The sequence below is a fragment of the Erpetoichthys calabaricus genome, chromosome 6, assembly GCF_900747795.2.
Source record: "Erpetoichthys calabaricus chromosome 6, fErpCal1.3, whole genome shotgun sequence".
Taxonomy (NCBI): domain Eukaryota; kingdom Metazoa; phylum Chordata; class Cladistia; order Polypteriformes; family Polypteridae; genus Erpetoichthys; species Erpetoichthys calabaricus.
In genome coordinates, this window is record NC_041399.2 from 193,400,320 (window position 1) to 193,420,929 (window position 20,610).

The window sequence follows — 20,610 nt, forward strand, 5'->3', positions numbered from 1 at the left end:
TTGTTGGCATCTTTTCGCGTTAAAACTGATTAAGTTAGTTTTTTGTGTTGCAATTACGTAGTACGTTTTCTTTAATTTTTCACTTAAGCTGGCACTTAAGTCTTCAATCTGCCTCAAGAACGATTAGCGAAGGTGGTAGGGAATGAGAACAGCGCCCGTACACATGCGCTGCACGGCCGCCCTGCTGAGCGCTGCCGAAAGTTGAGTCTACAATAAAATAAAAATAAAAAGAGTAATAAAAATCATCACCCCGAAAGCGGATAGTAGATGTCACGTAGTATATGTGTACCAAATTTCAAGCCAATAGATGAAACGGTTTGCGAGCTACAGGTGATTTAAAATCCTGGACAGACAAACGAACAGCCACGGTAGCGTATTATATAAGAAGATAATAATAATATATATAGATAGACCTTTGGTTTAGTAAAAGCTGCAGTCTCTAGCAAACATACTAACAGGGAGCATTCGCACCCTGCTGGATTCAATGACCTAATATTTTATTTGCCTTTTTAATTGCTTCCGCACATTACTTAAATAATGAGAATGCTGTACCAATATGAACGCCTAAATCCTTTTCAGAGGATGCTTCCAGCTCTGAGATTTGTTATACTTGTCTTTCAAATAAGATACCACAACAGCGTGTTTTTCTCTTAGCTTAAACAAGTCTCTCTGTTTTTCTTTGTTTTTGTCCACCACTCACTATTTTTATCTGTAAGTTATTGAGAAGTGGCACAAAGACACTTAGATCATGTACCTGCCCATTATAATGTTTGGTTAAACAACATTTAAACTGGCCATCATATGTAAGTTGTATGTAATGAGTACTAGCTAAATGATTGGTTGTTTGTAGGAGCTGACAATCTGTGTTAATGTGCACATATACCTAATAAAGAGGCCACAAACTAAATGTCACCTTCCATCTTCAAGAAAACCCATTCACCAATATCTACACATACTGCAAAATAGTTTAAAAAATGACTGTTTAAACTCTTCACCTTACTGTTTTACAACTATCTTTACAATTATAAAAGAAAATGTTGAATTGAGCATTTTAATTCTCCTTCTAGATTAACTGCTAAAGCATCTGCTAGCAGATTTGAATATTAGCATTTCTATCATCAGTGAAATGCTGAGGCCCAAACTAAGTTGTTCTTTTTTAACAAGGCGTATCTGTCTATGCAGATTATAGCTAACAGCAATGCTCTTAGAGATAACGGTTGTCACACACGTGTGTTTTGGAGACAACCAAAGGGCTTGAATACATGTAATTCCATGCCAGACCAGGGGGTGGCGAAGTGCACTAATTTTCCCTCTCGATCTTTTGCAGACCAGTCTAGGGAAATCCCGCCTGGCTCTGGGGTAGCCAATGACGTCCCTTCCGGTTCCGGTGCTGATGACATCACTTCCTTTTCTGGCCTTTAAAGCCGCCATATTGCCTGAAGAGAATCAGTTCTGTTTTGGACTCAGTTGAATGCACATGTCTTTGAAATTTAGTTTGTTTTGCAGCCGTAAACAATTATACGGGTGGCTGCCCCAAACATTCGCAATGTCTAATGGTCATTATTGTGACACGGTTCTGTAATGGCACTATAATGTTCTTTACTGGGTTGTATGGTTCCTTGTAGCACTATTGCCTGACAAAGCACCATTTCATTCTGGTAAGACTTCTTTGCATATTAAGTTGGTACTTTGTGCTTTATAGACTTCCTCATATGAAGAAAAAAATGAAATCTTTAATGTATGGTAGGCTATCTAGCAGGACACTAATAGATTAAGAAAACCTAGACTTTGTCTGTGTTACTCTACTTGAGTAGGAAAGTCCTTTTAAAATCATGACCCATTGGTATTTCACAAATCTGTTACCATCTATTCATTGTGGCGGATGACTGAGGGCCATGCCCAGCCAGGACACTGGGAAGGACCTGGAGAGGGACTATACCTCCCCTGGGCCACGAGAGGGCAGCTGTATGAGGGCCACCTGATGGAGCATAGAAGCTCAACCCTATTGGGTCTCGTGGTTACCACAGGGAGCCCCCGCAGGATTTTGGAGCCCTGTGTGTGGAGGAGTAAAGGTGGCAGAAGAAGAAGAAGAATAGTAGGGAAAGAAGGGACAAAGTTTGGGCAGATTAGTGCACTGTGTTGTGTGCAGGACATTTTGTAAATAAATAGTGTGTGTTTTAGGACATTCTGTGTCTGTCTGTCTGTGCCCGGGGGCTGTCTTATCACATCATGTTTATTCACCATATGGAGCCTATAATGAATGTAAATAAATAAAGGTTCTTTCTGGAACCATCATGTGGATGGGTCTTTTGGGAACCAAATCAGTGGTTCTATGGCACTGCTCTGAAGAACCACTCTGGCGCCTTCATTTTTAAGATTGTGAGGGAGTGTACACTGTAAATCTGTCCACACCATTGGGTGGTGTGACTCCTCTTGTGCTTATTGTGCAGCTACACCATTATTTAGTTTATAATCCTCTTTCCACCTCACTCTGAAAACAAGAGCAGACTAAAACTGAGTGCTTCTTCACGACCCTGGCATTCATTCATATAACCAGTGATTGATTTTAATACAATTACTAAAAAAATATTGCAGGAATGGTGTGGTTCATACACAAGTGGCTAGTGGAACAGAGAAAACCTTCACTCTACCTAATGACTTTCCCTGCAGTTGCCTTTGTCAAACCAACTTCAGGCTTTTGAGGTTTACTAACCAATTCAGCTCAATTTATTAACATAGAGGTCTTTGCTATGTTCTAGCTCCACTGGCAGTCTCGTCAGATCCACCATCAGGTAAACCCACTTCCACTAGTGCTTTATGAGTGAAGCAGAAAAACTTTTAAAATATACTGTATATTAATAGTCGAAGTACCCGTCCTTGCACAGGTATATTTGTGGAATGGGGTAAGGTAAGAATGCAAATGTTACTGTGTTTTGTAAATGTTGACCTTTTTGTCAATTCTGGATAAAATGCAAGTGTTCCATCCGTCATCTACAATACCTCTCTATTAATTTTTCACTCTGACTTTGTTCTCTTTTTTTGTATGACTGGATACCATAATTGCGGGGATGGAACCATAAATGCTCCTTTGCAGTATTTCCTGGTTTAGAGAGGTTTCAAAAGGCACACGTTTAATACCAAACTAATAAACTGGATGGCTTGTTGAATTACTTGCTGAATAATCCATGGACTGTGCAAGATCAACTATAGGGGGGATGCAGGATTGTGGTTCACACACATTTCTGGAGGTCCCTGTATTATTACAAGAGAGATCACCAGCATCACTCCAAGCTGATTCATTCAACATTGATTTAAAATTGCCAACGAGACTGTAGTGGCATCAAAGCCTAAAATTATAAACATCTCATTATGAAACGGACTTGAATAAATATCTGCCATCCTCAGTTGTTCTCTTTCTACCATATTCTGAACAGCGACTTGGCATGTTCTGAAAAATTGTGTTTCATTCTGTTGCACTGTGGCTTAACTCTATAGCACTTATTACTGATATGCAGGTCTACAATGGGGTTGGCTTTCTCAAAAATGTAAGGTTTTTCTTTGACAAAAAATGTGGTGCCATCAAGTTTATTTCACATTTCTTGTCAGGTGTACACTGTACAATGGAATTCCTACACACTGTACAATGGAATTCCTACACCAACACAGAGCTGGCCAATACGGACCTTGTCTGGTGGACTATATCTCACTCCGCTGATTATATATAGTATCTATATGGGGGCGGAGTGGTGGCTCTGAGGCTAAGGATCTGTGCTGGTATCCCGAAGGTTGCCGGTTCGAATCCCCGTCAGTGCCAAAAGAGATCCTACTCTGCTGGGCCCTTGAGCAAGGCCCCTCACCTGTAATTGCTCCAGGGGGTGCTGTACAATGGCTGACCCTGCGCTCTGACCCCAAGGGGTATGCGAAAAAAAACTAACAAACACTGTTGTAAGTCGCTCTGGATAAGAGCGTCTGCTAAATGATGTAAATGTAAATCTATCCATCAATCATTTTATAAACAAGTGTATGATGTAATATCACAAAATAATAAGTAGTAGTGAGCAAAACAGCGTTGTTTTCTTTCTCGTACAGTTTCACAAAATTGATGCTAACCTTCAAATGTTAATTTGCAACTGAGAAACTCTCTAAAAAGGGCATTTTGGGGTTGAACAGGTTAATTTTATAAGGGGTTGAAAGAAAAGAACACTGCTCCTTAAAGGTTTGACCACACAGTACACACCCACTTTGGATACATACAGTATACTGTATTTATTTCTTAGAAAAGGTTCTAAGTGAAAATCAACAGGGAAAAGCTGTTTTTTGGAAATACAAAATGGCTAAACAATCCACGATGGGACAAACTGACATACTCAGAGAAAAGTTGTAATCCAGCAAGGTAATGCACGGTAATGCATTTAGACCATCAATTATGTTGTCTGTTAGGCTTTTCTCTGAATTTACTATCTTACTCTTCTCTATTTATTTATCTGGTTTAGGACAATGCTCTATACTATATACCCTGACGTTCTTGCTTAAACTCTGTGAAGTGCCTTGAGCATGGGAAAGGTGCTATATAAATAAAATGTATTATTATTATTATTACAACCTCTTCTCAGTATACACCATAAAGCCTAAATTTTAAAAGGTAGCAACAGCAATTTATGTGCAAATTTTTTTGAAAACAGGTTGAGCCATGGCAGCATGGTGGTGCAGTGGGTAGCACTGCTGCCTCGCAGTTAGGAGACCCAGGTTTGCTTCCCGGGTCCTCCCTGCGTGGAGTTTGCATGTTCTCTCCGTGTCTGCATGCGTTTCCTCCCACAGTCCAAAGACATGCAGGTTAGGTGCATTGGCGATTCTAAATTGTCTCTTGAGTGTGTACCCTGCGGTGGGCTGGCACCCTGCCCGGGGTTTGTTTCCTGCCTCGCGCCCTGTGTTGGCTGGGATTGGCTCCAGCAGACCCCTGTAGTTAGGATATAGCGGGTTAGATGATGGATGGAGGTTGAGCCATTTTTACTTAACTACTGAACAAACAAACAGACAAATACAAGCTTACAATTTCTCTATATACTGTAGATTTAATGTACAGGTTTAAATGATATCATCATTAAGGAAAAATCAGGAATCTCCCACATTATTACGAAAACACTAACACCAAAACCAACATAACATAACTCACCATTAATGTTCAGCTCTAGAGGAGATCCAAAAGTAACTCCATTCCTGCTAAATACACACCAGTAAGGGCCACTGTCATTCGTCTCCAGGTGGCTGATGTTCACGGTGAAGACCATCTGCTTCTGATTATCGATGAGAGTAACGTTTTTTCCAAGATTCGGAATGTCAGACTGTGCCAGCGTCTTACAGGAATCCAATTCTGCTCCTTTACACCATCGTTTCTCATACTCTTGGAAGGTACTAGAGTAAGGACAATGGACACTGACCTCTTCTCCTTCTTGAATGATGATTCCAATGTTTTTCCAAAGGAGACTAGGAGCTGCATATAAAGCACAGAGACTTCTTTAGTAGTATTCTGAGTATGGACAGAACAACTAATTTTTTGACTTACTGTATCAAGGACTTATTGGTCTAGTATTTAAATCTAAGCACACAGTGTTGGCTAATTCCAATGAATTCAGCAGAAAGTAACTACAGTCTGCAATGCCTATAACGTCACTCATGATAGGTGCACTCAAGGGCCCCATTCTCAACATGTACATTCTTCATCGATGTTCATCCATGATTGCACATACTGTACATCTCAAACCCTATACTGGGCTTGTACTTTCTAAGGAAGCGAATATCACACTTTGTTTTCTGACTTTGTCTTGGGTTTAGCGATTTGGCTTAGACACACATTAGAACTGCTTTCCTGGTTTTGACTCTTGACTATATCTTTAACTCCTCATTTCAAAAGAGGGCTGATCATCACAATGTTTAATGGACTCAAATGGGATTAGTACTCAATTTATTATTCCTGTATATTTTTCTTCCAACTTAAATTTTCCTTTACATTTTAATGTCAGTTTGTATGTTGTCTCGGTTATACGGTGATGCGTCATCTGTTGGAATGAAGAATATAATGCATTTGTTTTACTACATGCATTACAAAAAAGATCTCAAAGGTGGTGTGAATACACCCAACAAAGAGTAAATGCCAGTTGGAAAGAAAATGGCTTCTATTTGGTATATATTCATACTAATAGATTAACTATCCATCCATCCATCCATCCATCGTCTCCCGCTTATCCGAGGTCGGGTCGCGGGGGCAGCAGCTTGAGCAGAGATGCCCAGACTTCCCTCTCCCTGGCCACTTCTTCTAGCTCTTCCGGGAGAATCCCAAGGCGTTCCCAGGCCAGTCGAGAGACATAGTCCCTCCAGCGTGTCCTGGGTCTTCCCCGGGGCCTCCTCCCGGTTAGACGTGCCCGGAACACCTCACCAGGGAGCCGTCCAGGAGGCATCCTGATCAGATGCCCGAGCCACCTCATCTGACTCCTCTCGATGCGGAGGAGCAGCGGCTCTACTCTGAGCCCCTCCCGGATGACTGAGCTTCTCACCCTATCTTTAAGGGAAAGCCCAGACACCCTGCGGAGGAAACTCATTTCAGCCGCTTGTATTCGCGATCTCGTTCTTTCGGTCACTACCCATAGCTCATGACCATAGGTGAGGGTAGGAACATAGATCGACTGGTAAATTGAGAGCTTCGCCTTGCGGTTCAGCTCCTTTTTCACCACGACAGACCGATGCAGCGCCCGCATTACTGCGGATGCCGCACCGATCCGCCTGTCTATCTCACGCTCCATTCTTCCCTCACTCGTGAACAAGACCCCGAGATACTTGAACTCCTCCACTTGGGGCAGGATCTCGCTACCAACCCTGAGAGGGCACTCTACCCTTTTCCGGCTGAGGACCATGGTCTCGGATTTGGAGGTGCTGATTCTCATCCCAGCCGCTTCACACTCAGCTGCGAACCGATCCAGAGAGAGCTGAAGATCACGGCCTGATGAAGCAAACAGGACAACATCATCTGCAAAAAGCAGTGACCCAATCCTGAGCCCACCAAACCGGACCCCCTCAACGCCCTGGCTGCGCCTAGAAATTCTGTCCATAAAAGTTATGAACAGAATCGGTGACAAAGGGCAGCCCTGGCGGAGTCCAACTCTCACTGGAAATGGGTTCGACTTACTGCCGGCAATGCGGACCAAGCTCTGGCACCGATCGTACAGGGACCGAACAGCCCTTATCAGGGGGGCCGGTACCCCATACTCTCGGAGTACCCCCCACAGGATTCCCCGAGGGACACGGTCGAATGCCTTTTCCAAGTCCACAAAACACATGTAGACTGGTTGGGCAAACTCCCATGCACCCTCCAGGACCCTGCTAAGGGTACAGAGCTGGTCCACTGTTCCGCGACCAGGACGAAAACCACACTGTTCCTCCTGAATCCGAGGCTCAACTATCCGATGGACCCTCCTCTCCAGGACCCCTGAATAGACTTTTCCAGGGAGGCTGAGGAGTGTGATCCCTCTGTAGTTGGAACACACCCTCCGATCCCCCTTCTTAAAGAGGGGGACCACCACCCCGGTCTGCCAATCCAGAGGCACTGTCCCTGATGTTCATGCGATGTTGCAGAGGCGTGTCAACCAAGACAGTCCTACAACATCCAGAGCCTTGAGGAACTCCGGGCGTATCTCATCCACCCCCGGGGCCCTGCCACCAAGGAGTTTTTTGACCACCTCGGTGACCTCAGTCCCAGAGATGGGGGAGCCCACCCCTGAGTCCCCAGGCTCTGCTTCCTCATTGGAAGGCGTGTTAATGGGATTGAGGAGGTCTTCGAAGTACTCCCCCCACCGACCCACAACGTCCCGAGTCGAGGTCAGCAGCGCACCATCCCCACCATATACAGTGTTGACACTGCACTGCTTCCCCTTCCTGATACGCCGGATGGTGGACCAGAATCTCCTCGAAGCCGTCCGAAAGTCGTTCTCCATGGCCTCCCCAAACTCCTCCCACGCCCGAGTTTTTGCCTCAGCAACCACCAAAGCCGCATTCCGCTTGGCCTGCCGGTACCTATCAGCTGCTTCCAGGGTCCCACAGGACAAAAGGGTCCTGTAGGACTCCTTCTTCAGCTTGACGGCATCCTTCACCACCGGTGTCCACCAACGGGTTCGGGGATTGCCGCCACGACAGGCACTGACCACCTTACAGCCACAGCTCCAGTCAGCTGCCTCAACAATGGAGGCACGGAACACGGCCCATTCGGACTCAATGTCCCCCACCTCCCTCGGGATGTGGTCGAAGTTCTGCCGGAGGTGGGAGTTGAAGCTACTTCTGACAGGGGGCTCTGCCAGACGTTCCCAGCAGACCCTCACAACACGTTTGGGCCTACCACGCCTGACCGGCATCCTCCCCCACCATCGAAGCCAACTCACCACCAGGTGGTGATCAGTTGACAGCTCCGCCCCTCTCTTCACCTGAGTGTCCAAGACATGTGGGCGCAAGTCCGACGACACGACCACAAAGTCGATCATCGAACTCAGGCCTAGGGTGTCCTGGTGCCAAGTGCACATATGAACACCCCTATGCTTGAACATGGTGTTCGTTATGGACAATCCGTGACGAGCACAAAAGTCCAATAACAAAACACCGCTCGGGTTCAGATCGGGGGGGCCATTCCTCCCAATCACGCCCTTCCAGGTCTCACTGTCATTGCCCACGTGAGCATTGAAGTCTCCCAGCAGAACGAGGGAGTCCCCAGAAGGTATGCCCTCTAGCACCCCCTCCAGGGACTCCAAAAAGGGTGGGTACTCCGAGCTGCTGTTCGGTGCATACGCACAAACAACAGTTAGGACCCGTCCCCCCACCCGAAGGCGAAGGGAGGCTACCCTCTCGTCCACCGGGGTAAACCCCAATGTACAGGCTCCAAGTCGGGGGGCAATAAGTATACCCACACCCGCTCGGCGCCTCTCACCAGGGGGCAACTCCAGAGTGGTACAGAGTCAAGGAGATTGGTTCCAGAGTCCAAGCTGTGCGTCGAGGTGAGTCCGACTATATCTAGCCGGAACCTCTCAACTTCGCGCACTAGCTCAGGCTCCTTCCCCTTCAGAGAGGTGACATTCCACGTCCCAAGAGCCAGCTTCTGTAGCCGAGGATCGGACCGCCAAGGTCCCCACCTTCGGCCACCACCCAACTCACACTGCACCCGACCTCCTTGGCCCCTCCCATAGGTGGTGAGCCCATGGGAAGGGGGACCCACGTTGCCTCTTCGGGCTGTGCCCGGCCGAGCTCCATGGGTGCAGGCCCGGCCACCAGGCACTCGCCATCGAGCCCCACCTCCAGGCCTGGCTACAGAGTGGGGCCCCGGTGACCCGCGTCTGGGCAAGGGAAAACGCCGTCCAAAATTGTTTTTCTTCATAGGAGGTTTGTTTAGATTAACTATGCATTTGTTAAATTGGTTAATATATTTTAAACATGAACTACAGATGGATTATCACTGTCATTTTTTTAAATTTTATTTGTATAGTACAATTTCTTATATAAGTAGATAAGAAATGAATGAATAAATGAGATACCAAAAATGAAAATGCGTTCCTATTTACTATTACAGTAAATTAGAAAGATCATTCCACTTTCAGCACCAACAACATAAGAATTATATCATATGTTGGTGAAGGTTTTGAGCAGGTAGGGAGTCTTTGTAGTTAGCTAGAGTGCCTTCAGAAAGCATTCGGACCTTTACACTTTTCAGACACTTTTTGTTACTGTATGTTGCAGCCTTTTGCTAAAATCATTTACATGCATTTATTCCCTTACAAAACAACACTTTAGAATGACAAAGTGAAAGCAGGATTTCAGGAATATTTGCAAATTTATTAAAAAATAAAAGCTGGAATATCTAAAAAAAAGGAATTTAAGTGATTTTAGCTTAAGGTTACAGCATAACAAATTGCGTGAAAATCACAGGTCTGAATACTGACTTAAAACTCTGTAAGGCCTCTGTTTAACTTTTCTCATTCTTGTGTAGCGGTGGCGCAGTGGTAGCGCTACTGCCTCGCAGTTAGGAGACTCGGGTTCACTTCCCGAGTCCTCCCTGTGTGGAGTTTGCATGTTCTCCCCGTGTCTGCGTGGGTTTCCTCTGGGTGCTCCAATTTCCTCCCACGGTCCAAAGACATGCAGGTTAGGTGCATTGGCGATTCTAAATTGTCCCTAGTGTGTGTTTGTTGTGTGTGTGTGTGTGTGTGTCCTGTGGTGGGCTGGTGCCCTGCCCGGGGTTTGTTTCCTGCCTTGCGCCCTGTGTTGGCTGGGATTGGCTCCAGCAGACCCCCATGACCCTGTAGTTAGGATATAGCGGGTTATAGCTCTGAGCCCTTTCTTATTTGCAATGGTGATGGACAGGTTGACAGACGAGATTAGACAGGAGTCCCCGTGGACTATGATATTTGCTGATGACATTGTGATCTGTAGTAGGGAGCAGGTTGAGGAGACCCTGGAGAGGTGGAGATATGCTCTAGGGAGGAGAGGAATGAAGGTCAGTAGGAACAAGACAGAATACATGTGTGTAAATGAGAGGGAGGTCAGTGGAATGGTAAGGATGCAGGGAATAGAGCTGATGAAGGTGGATGAGTTTAAATACTTGGGATCAACAGTACAGAGTAACGGGGATTGTGGAAGAGAGGAGAAGAAGGGAGTGCAGGCAGGGTGGAATGGGTGGAGAAGAGTGTCAGGAGTGATTTGTGTCATTCTGTGTCATTCCAAGGAGAGTCAAGATCGCATTCCACTCTCAATAATATTGTGCTGGTAAAAGCAGATTCAGAAAATGTGTGCTGAAAACCTTCAAGATTAGAAACTGAGTTAAACCCAGAAAAATCTTTATAAACATATTAGGGAAGGTGTTCTGAATGTGAGTCTAATTCATTTTAACTGTAGATAAACCTGTAATATGACTAGATAAATCACAGAAAGTCAATAGAAAGACTTTTTTAAACATTCAATATCATTTTACTAACCTTTTGAGCACTAATGGTTGTCCTGCCCCATGTAAGTTAATATGTTTAATGGCTTTTATCTGTCAATTGAGAAAATTATTTTTGTATGTGTGTTGTGATGTGAGATTTTGCATACAAGTTGATAAATATTTTGTATGTCTTAATTTGTAATTTAGGCAAAGCAATGTAATATTAGTGTTACATTAGTAAGAAGCATTCATGTTTACCCCTGCCTTTTAGGAATGGGTCTCTTTGAATTTTACAACGGAGTTGGGGGGGATGTGCCTTAAACAAGTTTGGCTAATGTTTCTCTGAAGTCTTTCAACCCCCATAGGAAAGCCAGGCTGCCTAACTGCCAAAGTTTAGCTCAGCAAATGGTTTTGGGGGGTGGCAGGTGTGAGGGTGCTCTATTCCTCCATTGAAGTATGGCTGTTTGGAACTGGCTTGTATCAGAAGCCTTTAAGTACCATGACGTCCTATTGGCTCTAGGGGTTGGACAGAGAATCTATAAATTTGCTTGCTTAACCTCACTCTCTCTCTTACCAAACTGATGCTTGAACTGACAAGGACAACACAATGAAGAGCACAGCTCGGCAGCCATATTGAGACAGGCATGCGGCCTGTTCTGAAGAAAGCGGACCACAAAATGATGCCTTAACTAGAGACATTTTAAATAACTAACAAGTCTGTGTGCTGCCTGCAACTACACATCACCATTTATCAGATTGTATGGTTGCCAATATTCAAATGTACTTTGCATATTGTTATTATTTATGAATATTATCAATAATACATTATTTTATATGTAACTTAACTCCTGCTTATCTTTTACTAAACCTAATTGCCTGAGGTTATAGATGTAGAAGGGAACGTGGGGAGAAGTTATATACAATAATACCTTATAAACAGTGGTAAGTCTGTGGGATTTGAGGCATTCTGACAAAGGCTACATATTAATAATGCAAAAGGGGAAAGTAGAGTAAAATATTGCTCTACCAAGACAAAACAATGTGGCAGGCAGCAAGTGCGTGAGGTGAGAATTGGGGGACTACACAAGTGGACCTCTGTCACTATTTGTAGAGCTACACGTTTAGTATACCAGCACTTTATAAAACATCTTGTGTGGAATACACTGCACAGTCCATAGAGATAAAGCATGCTATCTAAGTAGTTACAGTACGTACAGTCAGGTCCTTAATTATTTGAGTTTGAACAAAGGGATCGAGACCAGATCATCTTGGACAGACACTTTGATGACACGCCCTACTTACAAACAATTTAAAACAAGTTTACTGACATCTAACCTAGCAGTTGTTGGAATGCTTTTGGTGAGAAGCAGAACACGCAGCTTGCCAGCAGCAGCTGCAGAAACCCAGCAGAAGATCCGAGCACTTCTCCTTAGCGTGTGTTCAGCCCTCCTCCTTCAGAACGCGTAGAGCAACAAGCAGGACAGGCATCTTGGTAGAAGCAGACAGTAGAAGATCTGTCCACTTCTGTTTAGCTTGCGTTCTGCTCCCCTCTTCACAAAGCGAGCGGCAGAGATGCGAAGCGGCAAAAGGGCACTGCTGTACAGGCTTTTAAGTGACTGATGCAAAGCGTGACAAGCACAACACACAGCTGGCCAGCAGCTGAACCAATCGCATCTACAGTGCATCCGGAAAATATTCACAGCGCATCACTTTTTCCACATTTTGTTATGTTAGAGCCTTATTCCAAAATGGATTAAATTCATTTTTTCCCTCAGAATTCTACACACAACATCCCATAATGACAACATGAAAAAAGTTTACTTGAGGTATTTGCAAATTTATTAAAAATAAAAAAATTGTGAAAGCACATGTACATAAGTATTCACAGCCTTTACCATGAAGCGCAAAATTGAGCTCAGGTGCATCCTGTTTCCCCTGATCATCCTTGAGATGTTTCTGCAGCTTAATTGGAGTCCACCTGTGGTAAATTCAGTTGATTGGACATGATTTGGAAAGGCACACACCTGTCTATATAAGGTCCCACAGTTGACAGTTCATGTCAGAGCACAAACCAAGCATGAAGTCAAAGGAATTGTCTGTAGACCTCTGAGACAGGATTGTCTCGAGGTACAGATCTGAGGAAGGTTACAGAAAAATGTCTGCTGCTTTGAAAGTCCCAATGAGCACAGTGGCCTCCATCATCCGTAAGTGGAAGAAGTTCGAAACCACCAGGACTCTTCCTAGAGCTGGCCGGCCATCTAAACTGAGCGATCGGGACGAGAAGGGCCTTAGTCAGGGAGGTGACCAAGAACCCGATGGTCACTCTGTCAGAGCTCCAGAGGTCCTCTGTGGAGAGAGGAGAACCTTCCAGAAGGACAACCATCTCTGCAGCAAGCCACCAATCAGGCCTGTATGGTAGAGTGGCCAGACTGAAGCCACTCCTTAGTAAAAGGCACATGGCAGCCCACCTGGAGTTTGCCAAAAGACACCTGAAGGACTCTCAGACCATGAGAAAGAAAATTCTCTGGTCTCATGAGACAAAGATTGAACTCTTTGGTGTGAATGCCAGGTGTCACGTTTGGAGGAAACCAGGCACCGCTCATCACCAGGCCAATACCATCCCTACAGTGAAACATGGTGGTGGCAGCATCATGCTGTGGGGATGTTTTGCAGCAGCAGGAACTGGGAGATTAGTCAGGATAAAGGGAAAGATGACTGCAGCAATGTACAGAGACATCCTGGATGAAAACCTGCTCCAGAGCGCTCTTGACCTCAGACTGGGGCGACGGTTCATCTTTCAGCAGGACAACGACCCTAAGCACACAGCCAAGATATCAAAGGAGTGGCTTCAGGACAACTCTGTGAATGTCCTTGAGTGGCCCAGCCAGAGCCCAGACTTGAATCCGATTGAACATCTCTGGAGAGATCTTAAAATGGCTGTGCACCGACGCTTCCCATCCAATCAGATGGAGCTTGAGAGGTGCTGCAAAGAGGAATGGGCGAAACTGGCCAAGGATAGGTGTGCCAAGCTTGTGGCATCATATTCAAAAAGACTTGAGGCTGTAATTGCTGCCAAAGGTGCATCGACAAAGTATTGAGCAAAGGCTGTGAATACTTATGTACATGTGATTTCTGTTTTTTTATTTTTAATAAATTTGCAAAAGCCTCAAGTAAACTTTTTTCACGTTGTCATTATGGGGTGTTGTGTGCAGAATTCTGAGGAAAAAAATGAATTGAATCCATTTTGGAATAAGGCTGTAACATAACAAAATGTGGAAAAAGTGATGTGCTGTGAATACTTTCCGGATGCACTGTATTTAGCATGCGTTCAGACACCCCCTTCACAACGCAAGCTGGTTATAACTCCCGCGAGAAAGAGATTTAACCATGCCCAGGGCAGGAAATAAAGGACAAATATTGTTTTTACAAAAGTTTTAAAGTAAAAATGAAAAATGCATATGTAACATCCATCCATCCATCCATCCATTTTCCAACCCGCTGAATCCGAACACAGGGTCACGGGGGTCTGCTGGAGCCAATCCCAGACAACACAGGGCACAAGGCAGGGAACCAATCCTGGGCAGGGTGGCATATGTAACAATTCCCATGAAAATAACAATCTCTTTAAATTGTTTACCTGGTAAACCAAACCCGGGGGAGGGCGAGCGAAGCGAGAAGGGGCTCTGCCCCCTAGTAATAATAATAGTATTAATAAATCCACGATGTAGCGGGGGCGCGATAGCTGAACCGCGATATAGCAGGGGATCACTGTAAACAAAAAAAAATAAGCTATGCAAAAATGTCTGCCTTTCAAAATCTTTTAAAGATAGTACTTAAATAGTATTGGCCATAAATAAAGTGTGATTTCGCTCAGCTTCTCCCAACTACCAAAAGGAAGCTGTAACCTTATGCCTGCATGTTCTGCTTACTCTCACCTAATCGAGTGGGCTATAATGCACTGCAAAACAGATTTAGAAGACTGCTGACGTAAAGTAAAATAAACTGAAATTGATCACCGGAGAGATTATGCATGAACATGACCTCAGATTTGTACATTTAGTGTGGTTATTGTATAGGAAGACTTTGCAAGTTCCCTGTGCTCCTGAACACCCATCTTAGCCAAACAGAGAAAGCAAGGGCATTACTTTCCTTTCTTTGTAGCTTATTTCTTTTATATCTTGAGTGTAAAAGTCTTTACCGAAATAACAAGACATGGCTGGGATTGAAGTCTTATTCAAATCTTTTGTGTTTCTGGTTGTCTGAGCACCACTTTTCAGAAACACCATTCACAAAGTTTAAGGTCAGACAGCAGTAAAACCCTATGGTCTAAATCACAATTCATCAGGTTAAGCACATGTCGCTTTAAACAGACTGCGAAGAACATGACGCGCTGATAATTAAAGAATTCAAACTGCAAGAGATCTATAGTAAGTATCATATCACAGTTTACTAAAAACAATTTAACAAATTCCCTAAAACAGTATATCTGATGACAAAAGTAAATACTGTCACACATGAGCACCTGAGGATCACCTTCAGTGCTGACCTAAGGAATGTAGTACCACCCCGGGACTAGAGGGGGTGCTGTCGTTAACAGTCTTGTCTCCCTTTATCCTCACTGCCTTGAGAACCTACCCCTTGGGGGCAATGGCGCAAACAAGCCCCATCCCTTCCAGTCCAGCTGGTATAATGGAGAGACTCTTCCAGGAAGAGGCATCTCAAAATGGACCTGACTAGCCACAAGGAAGGTCACCCAGACGCTTCAGGCATTTATAAACATCGACAACTTGCTGCCCTTTGCAGTGCCAGCGAGTGCTTATTTTTGTTAAAAAGAGCTGCTTTATAAAGTGCCACCAAATTACAGTAAATGGGATTTTGTTCATTTGGCACCCCAACTAATTTTCATCTCTCTCTTGTGCCATCCCTCGCCCCTCTACAACATGTATGAATCTGCTCTATATATGGAATAAAAACACATTTCCAGAGATAAAATAGGTCACCTTTAAACAAGGCTGGCTCCTATACTGAGCCTTATGCTGCTGGCATAGACTCAGGGATCCCCCCAAATCAATTTGAAAATACATGTATGTTTATAAGTGTGTGTGTATGTATGTCCACATTTGTGTGTAGTCCCCAACACTCTCAACCCCAAACTGCAAAAGTGGGTAAAGACAATGTAGAGATGAATAAACAGTTGGTGACACGAAACAAGATTTAAATTCGGCCACATCACATATGCAGCATTTTCATATTGTCAAATATGCATGACAGTGGATTATTCTCTGGGGTCTTCTGCGGTATGTACTTCCACCCCGGGTCGAGAGGGGGGCTCGGACACTAACCTTATTCTCTTTTTTTGCCTCCACAGTGCTGGGAAATTGCCAAGTGAGGGCAACTGACTCCGCCCCCTTCAAGTCCTGCCACTACATATCCTGTGGATCCTGTGAGGAGGCGTCCATTGTTAAGAGAACGTACTGCAGGCCTGAGCTCCTTGCCACCTAGGCTTTCAGAAGCTTTAGCAGCCAAGAAAGGTTCCTCACACAAGGCCCCTGATTTTTCACTTGCTTGAGACCATCAAGTGCACTTTTTTCTTTGAACTTTCCTTTCAGTTAAGTTAATTTCAGTTAATTCAACTTGTGGACCTGCAGTTCCTTCCAACGACCATAATATATAAAACAATAATACCATCTTGGAGCTGTTACCATTACACACCTATCTATTGCATATTTAAAACTCAAATTTAAAAGTAAATTTCATAATTTGCTGTGCTGTATTGACTATAGTTGTATTGTTGAGAAAGAAACAGTGATGAACATTCACCCAAAGGTTCAAAGATGCCATCTTTGGGAAAATGTTATTGCAGAAGTGAAGAATCAGCTGCAAATGTGGGATTCAGACCTCTACAAGAATGGGATCCCTGCCTCTGTTTGTCACTGTTGCAACGCTGTTTAAGTTGATGGAGATCATGGAAAATAAATAGGTATATAACAAATCATTGTGTTATCCTATGAGAATTTCCAAATAATTCTATAAATTACTAGCAATAAAAAAATTTTTAAGTTGTAAGAAAATCTCCTGGTAGCCCACTAAGTGTGCATTAGATGTCTAGAGTCCGGTATACACAGATGAAATGTCACTAAGGCTACAACATATTATAATGATGAAAGTGTGTGACCCTGATGGGCTCCTCCGTTCAACTCACTTTGTATTGATCCATATATTTTAGAGCCATATCATTATAATATGAGCACTGGAAGAGACACCAATCCATGGGTTAATGTCATGCATACATTCACACCTGCTCTTTTGAGTTGCCATTCAGTCAAACACACACAACTATCTGCTGCTAAAGAAAGAAAGAATAAACTGTGCACAGGTAATGGCAGGAATCAAACTCAGGTCCCTGGAGATATTATATTAGTATTAGTACTGTCACATGACATTTTTACTTGTATGTAAGGGAACAATGTTGACCACTAGGTCTGCACTACTCACACTTACAAACCATTCATGCATCTTCCAAACCTAATGTATCCTGAGCCTATCTATTAAATGATAAATAAACATCATAAAAAGTGTCAGAATGGGCTCAGTATAAAAAAGCTGCAGTCCCTTCTCTTGCATAGTCAAGTTGCTTAACAGTTACACTCACTGAATGAAAAGAATGTAAAATCCTACCAGGAGTGACTTTTAGATGCAGATACGCTCCTTCGTCTGGTCCATAAATTTCAATGCCACAGTAATACGAGTCTGTGTCTTGAGTCTTCAGTCTGTTCAGTGTGACGGTGAAAATTCCTTTTTCTTTGTCATCATGTATTCTTATTTTGGACTCAGTACTTTGATTATCAGTCTGTGCTACAATTGAGCAGGTATTCCAGTTATAGCCCTTACACAAATATTTTACATGGGATTTATATTTCATCTTATTATAGTGACATGGGATTGTCAGTGTGCCATCTTCCCAGGCAAACACGTTATCTTCTGTAGTCAGACTGATGACACCTAACAAAAGAACAAAAAACAATGGTTTCTTTAAAAGAGATGTGACCACACAACCTATATAACATTTTATTCTTATATCTGCTTAAACCATATTAAGGCTGCAGGCAATCAGAATTGATCCAACAGCACTGCATGCGTGATATAAGATAGTCCTGATCAGGATGCCAGACCACAGCAGAACAGACACACCTGGACCCCCACAGGGCCAATTTGGAAAAACCAGTTAACTTCATTTGCAAGTTTTTAGGACTGTAGAAGGAAAATCAGAATACAGTAATCCCTCCTCCATCGCGGGGGTTGCGTTCCAGAGCCACCCGCGAAATAAGAAAATCCGCGAAGTAGAAATCATATGTTTATATGGTTATTTTTATATTGTCATGCTTGGGTCACAGATTTGCGCAGAAACACTTGTAGAGAGACAGGAACGTTATTCAAACACTGCAAACAAACATTTGTCTCTTTTTCAAAAGTTTAAACTGTGCTCCATGACAAGACAGAGATGACAGTTCCGTCTCACAATTAAAAGAATGCAAACATATCTTCCTCTTCAAAGGAGTGCGTGTCAGGAGCAGTGACTGTCACAGAGATAGAGAGAAAAGCAAACAAATCAATAGGGCTGTTTGGCTTAAGTATGCGAAGCACCGTGGCACAAAGCTGTTGAAGGTGGCAGCTCACACCCCCTCCGTCAGGAGCAGAGAGAGAGAGAGAGAGAGAGAGATAGAGAGAGAGACAGAGTTTGTTTTTCAAGCACAAATCAATACGTGCCCTTCGAGCTTTTAAGTATGTGAAGCACCGTGCAGCATGTCGTTTCAGGAAGCAGCTGCACAAAAGATAGCAACGTGAAGATAATCTTTCAGCATTTTTAGACGAGCGTCCGTATCGTCTAGGTGTGCGAACAGCCCCCCTGCTCAATCCCCCTACGTCAGGATCAGAGAAAGTCAGCGCAAGAGAAAGAGAAAAGTAAGCTGGGTAGCTTCTCAGCCATCTGCCAATAGCGTCCCTTGTATGAAATCAACCCATTGTCCGCAGAAACCCGCGAAGCAGCGAAAAATCCGCGATATATATTTAAATATGCTTACATATAAAATCCGCGATGGAGTGAAGCCGCAAAAGGCGAAGCGCGATATAGCGAGGGATTACTGTACTCAGAGTAAAACCTAACAACACACGGGAAGAACATGTGCAGTCCACTGTCATGGTTCAGCTAGGGCAATTGCCCTGGTTCACGTTTTTTTTATTTAATATTTTTGATATGTACTGAATATTATTTGTCATGTTATGTTATTAATTGTGTTTTTAGTTTTGTTCTTTCTGTGTTTTAGTTATTTCACATTGTGTTGTTTATTAGTTATTTTTATTTCTTATTATGTTAGGATTCTTTGTATTAGTTTTCTAGGTTCATTGCCCTGCTTCCTTTTTGTAGCACCTCAAGGGGCAGTGCCACCTAACCTTGCAGATGGGCAAACCATCCCAGCAATACTTAAGCTGAAGCTGCAAAGGGAACAGCAACTTCATAATTTTGTTTTTTTGATCTAGAGTCCTGTTTTTCGATTTTTTACTTTGTTTGGATTTTCTAGCTTCTTCCCCAGCTTGTCTGACTGGTCTGGTTGTTTTAGGTTTTGCCTTTTTAGACAAAATATATTTTCATTCCTGTTTCTTGTCTTGCCTTCTGTCATTTTTGGAATTCTTCAATAAATTTTTAAACATAAAGGAACCTGTTTTTATCTGGAACAAAAGGTTTTACAACAGCTGTCCTCTACACCAGCCTGGACATTTCTAATATTCTGCTATTTAAAAGAAAGTGCCTGTCTTACATAAGAAAAAAGAGCATAAGAAATTTGATAAGCAAGAGGAGGTTCATTTCTTTAGCTAATAGCTATGATGTCCCAATATCTCATTCAGAGACTTCTTAAAGGTTGTCAAAGTTTCTGTTTTAAAAATACTAGGGGCCCCCTGTCCCCTGCTCGCTTCCCTCGCCCACCCCCCCACACCCCACACCCCTTGGGGCGCGCTATGGGCCAGCTACTTCGTGTCTCTGCTGCTCGCGTTGTAAAGGGGGGGCTGAACGCACACTAAGGAGATGTGGTTGGATCAGCTGCTGGCTTGCTTGCTGCTGCTGGCGAGCTGCATGTTCTGCATGTTGTGTTGCGCATCGATCATTTAAAAGCCCGTACAGCAGCTGTCCTTTTGTCTCACTGCCTTGTCTTGTGGGATGTTAAAGTGTGTTTCCAAGAAGATCACATCTGGACCCAAGATTTTTTTATTATAATAGAGAGATGTTTAAGTAGTTTGTTTTAGATTCCCACAACTCCTTGCATAAAGTAGCACTTCCTATATTCAATACTAAACACACTTCCTCTTTATTTCCACTGGTGTCCTCAAGTACAGTATGTGAGTCACCCTTAAGTTGAAAGAATTCTGCTGGATGTACAGTAATTTATCAATACCTTTGAGAACTTGGATTGGGTCTCCATGCTGTCTCCTCTGCTTGAGACTAAACAGATCCTGAAGTGCAAGCAGCATAACATTAAAATAAATACTGAGCTCAGAACACAAGGATGGTAGCATTAAAATGGATTCAATGCAAAATCAGAGGGGTGGTGGTAGCTGTGCGCAAAACTGAAGTGCATGGAAATGGTTGGAAGAAGAATGCCGATTGG

General features: G+C 43.6%; 1 protein-coding gene across 4 annotated transcripts in view; it reads right to left on the minus strand.

Moving 5' to 3' along the window:
- Positions 1 to 20,610, minus strand: part of LOC114653740 (polymeric immunoglobulin receptor-like) — a 49,942-nt gene that overhangs the window by 21,795 nt on the left and 7,537 nt on the right. For all 4 annotated transcript variants that reach the window (XM_028804228.2, XM_028804230.2, XM_028804229.2 and 1 more), the window contains exons 2-3: positions 17,627 to 17,950; positions 5,174 to 5,491 (exon numbers count right to left, since the gene is read on the minus strand). In XM_028804228.2, coding sequence (XP_028660061.1) covers positions 5,174 to 5,491; positions 17,627 to 17,950 — 642 coding nt within the window. The remainder of the gene's footprint in view (positions 1 to 5,173; positions 5,492 to 17,626; positions 17,951 to 20,610) is intronic.